Genomic DNA, 10,637 nt, shown 5'->3' on the forward strand with positions numbered 1-10,637 from the left:
TAGCTAGCAGCGGTGGACAGTACTTTTAAATTGCACTTAACGATTTAAACCAGAAAAGGATTTTCCACAGTACTATAACACTTAGGGCAAAGGCAAAAAGAGGTCAGATGTAATGCTAGCAACAGGACAAGCTCTCCCTTGTCTGTCAAAGAAGTTCTGAGCTCATGGAAGGGAAGGATGGAAACAGAGCGCTGCCCTCAGAAAGGGGATGCTGATGCAGCTGACCTAACAAAGGGAAATGCAGTGGCAGCTATTGCCTGCAGATAGTCCCCCTAAGCACGCTGTGATGGCTCTCTGCTACAGGACCGGCATTGCATTTTTCTCCCACTTTGCTTGTCCTCTGGCCGAAGCGTTGGCAAGGAGAATGATGGCACAGTGACTTAGATGCCAAGAAGCAGTGCAGTGATGTCAAAATCCATCAGCATTTGCAAAATGCACTCTTACACTTCGATGCTGGTTTGCTTGTGATGTTACTGTGTGATACCTACTCCAGCATGGGCTGTGAGCTCAGCTCTCCATACAGTATTCTGAGAACCCTTCCATCTGGGTCTGACAGCCTGGCTGGTGTATGATATATGACACATATATCAGTGTCATATCTATCACATATGACATCCGTGCTACCTGTGATGTGAGAACTTCCAGAAGGGGACACACAAAGAGGCCTCATCTCATCAAAAGGTGTTAGGTCATGATTCTTGGATATTCACATCCTCTGTCAAGATGTGTGATTGTGGAAAGATTTGGCTAAAGATAGGCGGGTTTTTTTTGGACTTGTCCTGCGAAGGTGAAGAGATTCAGAGGAACCCCATCTTCTGGGTAAGTGCTAACACCAATCACATACATCCCTTTGGTGTCGGAAATGTATGTCAGAATTTGCAAAAAGCTGCACTGGTATACTTAGATTCAAAAGAGAAGAAAACATGTAACAGCTACAGAAGTGTAATCACTGAAGCTGTTTTCCAAGGCATCAAAAAAACAAAAGTATGAAATGTGAACATCTTTGGGACTTTGTGTAAAGAAATACTCGTAGACTCCTGCAAATGCACATTGTCTTTCCAGACCCCTAAAGAAATGTAGGTACGGGAAGGTAACGCACAGACTGGCCGTTCTCCTCTGCTACCAGAAGAGCAAGAGGGTGTCTATGTAACAGAGGACTTTGTTCTGCCACAGGACTGCTCACCAGACAGAGTGACTGGTGTACATAAAACTAATGGCTGTAAATTGTTATGGTTGGTGCTTGCAGAAGTGCAGCAGTAGACCTTTGAGGAGAAAAAGATATGGGGACTTTTCTGATTTATGTATTACTAGCAGATTTTTTTTTTTCAAAAGTTCCTATTGCAAAAAGGTATACCTACCTCCATCACATTTTAACCAGATCCACACTACACTTAACTTGAGGTAGGGCTGTTACTGGTTATATATACTCTGCAAGAAATGCAACTTGAGTTTTGAATCTGAAGGTGAGTTTCAAGAATAGCAGTTATGACATGCCAAGCACTTGTAACTTGGCAGAAGGATGTGGGGCAATCAAAAACCAATAGACATCCAACCTAAAAGCTCTGGCACCTGGGTACTTTAAAAAGTATTTGCTAGAAGATGAGGGGTGACCATTAGGAAGCAGCAGAGGAAAACACCTCTGTTGGTCGATTGATGGAAGAAGTTTGAACTACCAGCGTGATGCAGAGGCAACACTAGGAGGGATCGGTAGAGCTGAGGAAGTGTAAATATTAATGAGAATGGCAATGGCAAGACCTTGCTTGGATGCTGTATTCACTCCTGGCTAAAAGTTTAAAAAAAAAAAAAAAAAAAAAGAGTCCAGTGTGGAAAATACAGCGTAAAAGGCTGCTAGGATGATATGCTGGGATGACAGAGGAAAGGATATTATGACAGGAGAGAAATAAATAATAATAATAAAAAAGCCCTCAGATCAACCAAACAACAAAAAAAAGCCCCCACTTGCTTTATATAGGAACACAAAGGTTGACCACAGGGTACGATTGTTCCTTCAGGAACACAGAAAGGCTGTAGGACATTAACTGCAGGGAAGAAAAATATTTCGATTAAAAGGAGTGACAAAAAGGGTATAAAGTTGGTGTGATCACTTCAGCTAAGAATCTAGGGAAAGGCTCCTACCCAACAGAGAAACAAAATCAGGAGCAGGCTGGCAACTGGAAGAGTGGTAGCAACACCAAAAAAACCCCAGCCAGTTATATGAGGGAGCATGACAGCTTCGTAAATGAGATTATATATTGTCACAGCAGGGGACTGGCCTTACTGACCTAACATGTTCTTTCTAGTCTTAAGTGCAACTGATTAATTCATTAGCTGATGGTGCACCCATTTCCCAGCCATTCATGAAGGGATACGCAGATGTGAACAGATTGCGGATAAATTGGAACAACTCCGATTTATCTTATGGTCACTCTTCTCATTAAGTCTCCGAAGACAGAAGCCATACATTTTTCTACTAGAATCTCTGGTTTTATTCTAAACACAACTTTTTCCTGCCTAATTCCTATAGGTAAAAAAAGAAAGTCTCATGTAAACATATTAAAATACTTAGCATTTTACATTGTAACTTCCATAGACCTTTCTCAAGCACAAGCCGAAGGCTAGTAAGCTACTTGCAATATGTGATAAGCTTAGAAAAAGAAAAAATCTGTTTAGATCAATCATTTAAAAATAGAAACATTTTTGTGTATGCTGTTTAGAAGAACAGATTTAATAGAAGTTACGTTTTCTTGTATTTTCCCGTGAGGTTTTATGATTGGAAATTTTGATTACCTAGCAAACCTGCATTCTTTGAAATTTCATAAAGTTTCCTTGTATCCTGCAATGAGTCTGCCCCCAAATAGACAATATTTAAACAAACAAAACAAAATTGCGCTGGGATCAAAGTGAGTTCATGTTGGGTGCCATTTTCAAATCCTTATTATACACTTACAGCAGCTGTCTTGCAGGAGAACCAAAGTAATCACATGGTATTGTTATTGCTAACACAGGATAATGTTCTAGTACTTAGATCTTTCATAGATCCTGTTTGAAGAAGTTTATTTCTATATGCATCAAACGTTTAAAGCAAGAGCAGTACAAATAGTTAAAAAAACCCTTTAAACCACAGAACTCTATTTTCTGTCCCTGCAGGAGGCAGGTGTAGGATGCCAACTGACTGTCAGCAATCAAAACTCTGGAAATCACAGAATATTAATTCAGTGCTACTGAGACACAAGAGACACAGAAGTATCACGTCCTTCTGATAAGATACTTTTTTATCTTCCCACATATTAAGTTTAGTGAACATTAGTTAAAAATTTACAGGCCTGACTGTTTTTTTTTTCCTCAAGACTTCAGCACTGATTATTAACGTTTTTAACAAAAGAAAGGTGTACCTCTTTGACCTTGTAACAGACGAAGAAAAAATCTGCATTTTCCTGTTCCATTAGGGATGAAACCCAAATGAATCACCTGCAACTTTACACCAAACTCTACTTCGGAGCTTCCTTTCACATCCAAGCCGAGTACATACCTAAAGCCAGCAGGTAGAAACCTATGATAGTCTCTCCTTGCTCTGTTACAGCTGCCTCTCTGCTCAGAAAACTGCTGCTGTTGTTCCTCCAGGGTGCCTGGGGAGAAAACTGCACAGACATTTTCAGCAGAGCTTATGACCCAGAAATTGCCTTTTCCCCAGTACGTCCTGGTGAAATAAAATGGTTCCAGCCTTTTCCTCGGTTTCTGCTCCCTGTATTCGAGGGAGTTCTTCCCTGTATTTGAGGGAGTTCTTCAATGAGACTAATGATCTAAAGAAGGCAATCTTGAGGGACAGGAGCTTTGCAGCCTTCTGACTTGTTCTTCTTCACTAATCCTATCTATTAATACAGCCTGTGAATCTGTGGCCAGCCCAAGGCAGCAGATTTCCTCATATCCTTATTACTGCTACATGCAGAAATCTCTAATGAAGAGCGTGTATCTGACAGACTTCTTCCTTTTAAATAGGGTGATACCACATAACCTACAGGCTCACAGGCACACTCACAAACATCGTGACATTGATACGTTGCTAAAATAACAGTACTTTTATCTTTTTGTCTTCACTGAAGACCAGTTTCAGCTGAAATGAATTGAGAAAAAATCTCACGCAGATTTAAAAAAAAAAAAAAGGCACAGTAAAAAACAACAGGTAATGTGACTGAGAATGTGACTTTAACATAGCAGAAGAAATCAGCCATAAAGTTACTTTACAAGCAAGATAGTTGCTAATGTAAAAATAAGGGATTTTTTTTTTTTTCAATTTGTACTGGAAATCATCTTAAGACCTTTGAATCATATTTTTACGCTGCTAAGCACCCGCCAATCTTGTACACTCCAAGTACAGCTGGATTTTCTCACACTATTGAAAAATGAGATGTCATCTTGTTGAGGAGACGCACTACATGTGACTTAAGCGAGTCAGTTTGGAGTATTTGTAGTCTTTACTGAAGCATCAATGATTGTATTTCAGATATAGCCTCTCTTACCAATCATCAAGCTGTAGTCACAATTAAAAAGTTTGAGTCTGAATTAATTCATCTGGAGCAGCAAAGTTTTCCTGGTGAGCAACACACTCAGTGCACTGAAAGCCCTGTGCACCTCTCGGTGCCCCGATCGGCTCGTCCCTTTCCACCTCAGGCAGCAAAGCAGCCCCAGCGGTGGCACCCGGCTGAAGGAACCAAGGCACCTCACTGTGAGCCTCTCCTGTCCTTGGGCTGTTTTTGTCTCTGCTGAGATGGATTAATTCCTCCTATCAAGCTTTCCCTGTGTTTGTTATGACAGCCTCACCGCGAGAGAGGAGAATAAAGGCAACATGACCAGAATAAAAGGGGACAGCAACCCTTTACAGCGAGAAGAAGGGAGAAATAGCCGTGTTGTGGTGAAAGATGGGAAGTCTCTCACCTTCCTGCTAATGGTGAGGGCAGTGACCCACACACTTGCTTCACTGAAGTCCCTTGCAAGGATTCTAGGCTTGACTTGTCCCCAGCCATCTCACTCTTAGGGGTCACTGGAGCACTGCTCTCTCTTTCTCCAACCTAAAGTCTGCATCATGGGTCCAGCAGCTCCTGCAGATGCCATTTAAGCAGCCAAGTGGCCTGATTTTCCCAGCTGCTAGCCGCAGCCCACCTCCTGCTGACTTCTTGTGGAGACTTCTTCCCACGTCAGTCTAAAGACAGCTGGAGTTTAACCCTGACAAACCTCCTACAGCACACTGCTTAGCGAGACTGTGACAGAATGACCTGGGACTTACCAGCTTGGTGATTGTGCTGTTCCATAAAAATGGCCCTAGCAGTGCTCTCAAGGCCAAAGTCCTTCATTGCTGTGTTCCTGCAGCAGTCCCAGGTTGCCCCCAATATTCCCACCACCACCACCGTCGCTTGACCATGTGGCACACCCCTCACAAGGCTGTCTGGCATGCCCAGCATATGCAGCCATTTCTATGCCATGGTTCTGCTCTCTGAAGTTGCTGTTTAAGCATCCTGTGGTCCCCAGCAAAGCCCTAGATGTGCTTCAGCTTTTGCAGGGAATACGTGCACATTTGCAGCTTTTCAACGTTGAGCTACAGCAGCCATTTCCAGCTAGTTATCTGTCTGTAAGTGGATCACTGTTCAGATGGAGGGTGGGGGTACAGTTGTGCCTGAAGGCAGTGCTCAGGGACATCCAAAAATGCTCAAGACGACCCACAACAAGCCCAGCAATATCACCTACTCTTCAGGACAAGGAACTTGGGTCAAAGAAGAGGTCCGCAGCAGAGAGCCCATCACAAAGCCTCTGTCCATGGATGCTCATGTCTTCATTGGAGCATACTTCATCACCTACCAAGAGAAAGATGTGGAAAAGGATGGCACTTTGCATTGGGCAAAAATAGTCTACTTGGTCCATGCACCCTTTACTCTCTTGTTGAGAGTGAATCAACCACCCAACAGCTTGCTTGTGGGACAAGTCCAAGGCCTCCGTGTGAGATCCTTCAGCCTTGCAAGAGGGAAGACAACAGCTCCTCAGGGAGTTCCCTCCTGTGATGAGGCATGTCTTGCCCACTGCAGGTCACTTCTGCTGTGCAGTCAGGACCTGCTGTTCTGGAGCTGGTTGTTGATCCCCATCTCACAGGAAGCCACACTCATGGCAGGTATTTGGACTGCGGATCTCCTACACCACAGGCAGTGCTGAGGTGGCAGAGCACGCTTCCTAACCACTTCCCTTTATGCACAAGCAGTTATTCCGTGGCGTTTGGCACAGGCCTGGACTTCCAAGTCTGAGTTTGGCATCTGTTATGACACAAATGCCAGTGCCCATGACTTTGATTCAATAGGGACAGGGACAACCAGAGGAGAGTATTTTTCAATTCAACTTTCCATTTCAATGAGAATGTCTTCTGCCAAGGCTTGCATCTTGCAATAATAATGAGATGGAAAAAAAATGAGCCTTTTAATATCAAGGAGAAAAAAAATATAATCAGGGTGAACTGTTCTCCACAGTCAAGCATCCCTTTTGTTGATTTTTTTCCCCTTCACACACTACACTGAGTGACTAATATCTTGGCCTGTTTGCAGTTTTCTCCTTGCTCACTCCGGTGGCATCCTTCAATAAGGGACAGAGGCTCTGCAAACTCCTGTGGTTTGTTTCATGTGTCTGCAGGTCACTGTACTTCTGAAGGAGGGGAAGGCTCCTTCTGCAGATTACGATCGCCTTGTTTCATGTCTCTCAGTGCTTCGGTGGTGACCAATTTACTGACCTCACAGAGACGATCCCTGAGTGCCTCTACTATTTTTGCAAAGTGCTTTGGAAAGATTAGAGCAGTGTATGCTGGGGTCAGTTCTATAAGAAGGAGAAGAAAACTAAAATGCTGTGGTGGTACGGAGAAATGACTGTGTTCGACATAGCTATGACTGCAGAAAGGCATGTGATAAAAACTGATTTGGACATGACAGGACCCTAAAGTGCCCCTTTCCTAAATACGTAGGAGCTACAGGCTGGCACCACAGAAGGGACATAATCAATGCAAGCATGCCTTGGGACACTGGTGCCGCAGCTCCTGCTATATGCTCCCTCTGCTCACCCAAACTTCTCACGCGTGCATTTCTCCCCGCTGTGACCTGCCTGCACCCATTGCGCAGGCAACGGCGCAGGTCTGGGAGCAGGAGGATCGAGCCCTGTCCACGCGCAGCAATGCCCGTCCGAGCAAGACATCTCAGTCCTCCCATGAACTGCTCTTCCCAGACCTTCGAGGAAGGGACTGCACAACCAGTATGAGTAGACTGGGGTCAACCCTGCTCACCACCCTGCCACCTGACATCTAATGATCTTACTGATGCAAGTAAAAGCAGAATTTGGATTTGAAGACCGTCAGGAAGCCACATTTTCAAGTCTAACAGAAGCTGAAACTTCTATGCTGTATATAAAAGAATATAAGAAATTAACACTCATGGCTGCACTTGAGGGTTCAGTGCAGCTGTTACTGGAAGGTTAATGAAGGAAGAAACCCTCTGAAACCACTGATACCTCAGGATACCTGATTAAAGCGAGTGATGAAATGACCAGGTTATGACACAACAGGTTAATAAAGCCCATTTTATGGTCACTCCGAACCAACCAACGGTCTCTGAGGCAGCAGGCAAAGCCAATTTAGAGGGGATATAAGTCAGCAGGTAGCCCCTATCTGGGCTGCTAAAAATGTGCAACAGCCTTTTAATCCCTATCCATCTCTCCAAATGCTTTCAAAGTGACACATATGCCAGCACAATAAGGCAAGTATCACAGCAGCATCACTGGCCTGAGAGACTCAGGCTAGTCACATTAGAGTTCAGTTTACTGGCTGTTTCCAGTACATTGTAAGAAAAAAAATCATAAGAATTCATATCTGTGTGTGACAGGAAACATATGATACATATTTCTAACAAGCACCTGTTTTCCCTGAGGAGCACCGAGAATTAGGCAGTTGCTAAAGGAATGATTTTGTCAGATAGCACTATTTTTGCATGATACCTGTTACACATGGATTAAAGAAAGAGACAAAAGAGGGAGGAGGCAAAAGGAAAAACGTGTAGAAGGGATGGGTTAAAATAAACCATAAGCAGATAGAAATTGTCTCTGTGGAATAAAAATACATTTTTCTCTCTGAGAGGCATAAAATTTTGTGAAATTTTACCGAAATAAGAATCAAGGTGATTTCGAAGCAAATCCAAGAGTCTTTAGTAGGAATATATCTACATAGAATTTTTTAATATATTATTTTAATTTCCACTTCACATTTTTCATTATAAATTTCACTATAAATTGAAAAAACTGTCAATACCAACAAGACACCACTTATTCTTGCAAAGAATAATCATGCAATGATCAGTTATGCCTATGGATTTCATTGAGGTAGCCAGAAAATGCATTTCATATCAGTAACATGATTTTTCCAAAAATCAGACCACGTGTTTGTTCACCACTTCCAAGAAAATACACTTGTCGATATGATTTGCTCAGGGTCTTTTCTAACATCCACTTAATTAAAAGTAAAAATTCCTATAAACAGATCAGGTCAACAATGCTTAACACATGTCAGTGGATGAATGGGAATGACTGTGTGAGCTGCATGCCGCTTGGAATAGCTCACCTGTAAGAAAGCAGACCTGAATCTGCTCTTTTGTTGCTGGGGTTCAACTGGTGGTAACATAGTGACCTCCAATTTTAGAGCATAAAAAACACATCTGAAATATTTAAATTGAAGAGTGATCATAACATGAAACGTGCTTGACCATTTATGGTTCAAAACATGCCTGTTTAACCCTAGACTGTTCCCTTCTGTGGGAAGGTAATATCAGCACTCACTTCACTTTAGCACGAAAACAAATGCACTCGATGCATTCTCTAGTCGAAGGTCCAAACCACACTTCAGCTCCTGTGTCAGGTTACTTGTCAAATTCCGTTAAGAAAATTATTACATCATATAATTAATATTGTGAAATCCATGCTTCTGCCATGATTTTAATGGAGTTTAGCCTACTCTGCTTGATACTTTACTCTTATTCTCATCAATCTTGAAAGCTAATGTTTCTCTGAGGAATCGTGTTCTGTAGCTTGCGACAGGTCTAGAAAATTACCTGTCAGACAAAATGCTTGGTTAGCACTTATTACTGCAATATGCAGTTTGAAATTAACAATTACTCAGGGAACACTATGTTTAGATTGATGAAAACAGCTTTGCAGCTTCAAATATATGCTACTTTCATACTGAAAAATTATTCAGGAGAAGGGAAAACTGCCTTGTGGAGATCAGGTGGTTGAGGCTTTGTATTATTTAAACTCCCTGCTCTGAGCTGAACTTAACTGAGTAGGTTAGGTGATGTTACAGAAAACTAAAACCCTCTGGGCAGCTGAATCAGTTCATGAGAGATTGTAGTGAAGAGTGGGAAGTCCTGTTTCTGAGATGATAGAAGGAGTTTCCTAAGGAAGAGCGGGGACCAGGAACTCTCAGCAACCACTGAGAGAGTGGAAATTTGGCTGGAAGGCAGGAGCTTCCCTGTGGTGCAGGAGAGTTCAAGATCTGAGCACTTTTATTTCCAACCTGTCTTCATGAGTTCCACTGATTTTTTTTGTATTTAAAAAATATTACTGTAGTTCCTGCTCTAGCAAAATTTGGCTTTTTGGCTTTAAAAGCCTTCCAGACATCCTTGGTGAGCTCATTACAGTAGAGGGTTAAGACAAACCTACTTCAAAGCAGTGGCTGACTGGGTGTCCCGGCACTGGGGCACTTTTACTGTCTGTGTTGCAGCAGCATTTCAGTGCTCCAGTTGAGAGGGGAGCCCAGCTAGACTATAATTTTTCCCAAATACAGGTTTGCATCATGTCATATGCCTGCAATCTCATGCAGAATTTACAAACATTGCAAATATTGTGAACCATGAAAACTGAAGATGATGTTACCACTCACAAACAGGATCAAACCCCAAGCTATCGGTCACAGTCAGATATGATCAATACAGAGCATGCTTGCTGGTTGCTAATAGCAAATGACATTTTATTACAAATTATTGTGAACAAACTGGGTTTTTTTGAAGAACTGAAATTAATTCCTTAGGTGTTGGTTCAAAAATGCAAAATGTACTGTTTTTTTTTTCTGCTTACCAAACTCTGAAGTACACTGTAAGAGGCAGGTGCACTGAATGAACTGTCACTTTGACTCCTGAAGAAATCACTCTCTGCAGAAAAGGCAGAACAAAAACTCCAGCATTTCATGTATCAGCAGGACTTTAATGTCAGCAGAATCTTAAAGTTGCATTCTAGGGATGAAGCAAGCTATTGTGAATTTGGCAAATTAGGGAATTATACAGGATAAAAAAAAGAAACATAAAGCATCTCAAAAGGTATTTCATTTATGACAAAAGTAAAGAAATAAAGAATACTAACATGGGAAAAAGTCTCAATAATAATTCAATAAAACACACACTTCCTGGCATTTACCCTTCTCCCTGGTGTTGTACTTACCCTTCCACTCTTTCTCTTGACGTCTTCAGGTTGTTGGCTTCAGTCAGGGGGAGGGAATGGCTACAGGGAGTCCTCAGTTTTCCTAGGTTTTTGCTGTGAGGACTATGATGGTGGTGGGTAGAGGTTTCTCCCTC

The 10,637-nt window shown here is 42.2% G+C and overlaps 1 protein-coding gene across 1 annotated transcript in view; it reads right to left on the bottom strand.

Annotated features, from left to right (window-relative positions):
- The window catches only part of LOC137671286 (visual pigment-like receptor peropsin), a 29,126-nt gene extending 25,476 nt beyond the window's left edge, over window positions 1–3,650 (bottom strand). Inside the window, 1 exon segment of the mRNA XM_068414745.1 lies at window positions 3,530–3,650. Within this exon segment, the coding sequence (XP_068270846.1) occupies window positions 3,530–3,650 (121 nt within the window).
- Between the last annotated feature and the right edge of the window lie 6,987 nt (window positions 3,651–10,637).

This window comes from Nyctibius grandis, chromosome 1 (genome assembly GCF_013368605.1).
Source record: "Nyctibius grandis isolate bNycGra1 chromosome 1, bNycGra1.pri, whole genome shotgun sequence".
NCBI lineage: Eukaryota > Metazoa > Chordata > Aves > Nyctibiiformes > Nyctibiidae > Nyctibius > Nyctibius grandis.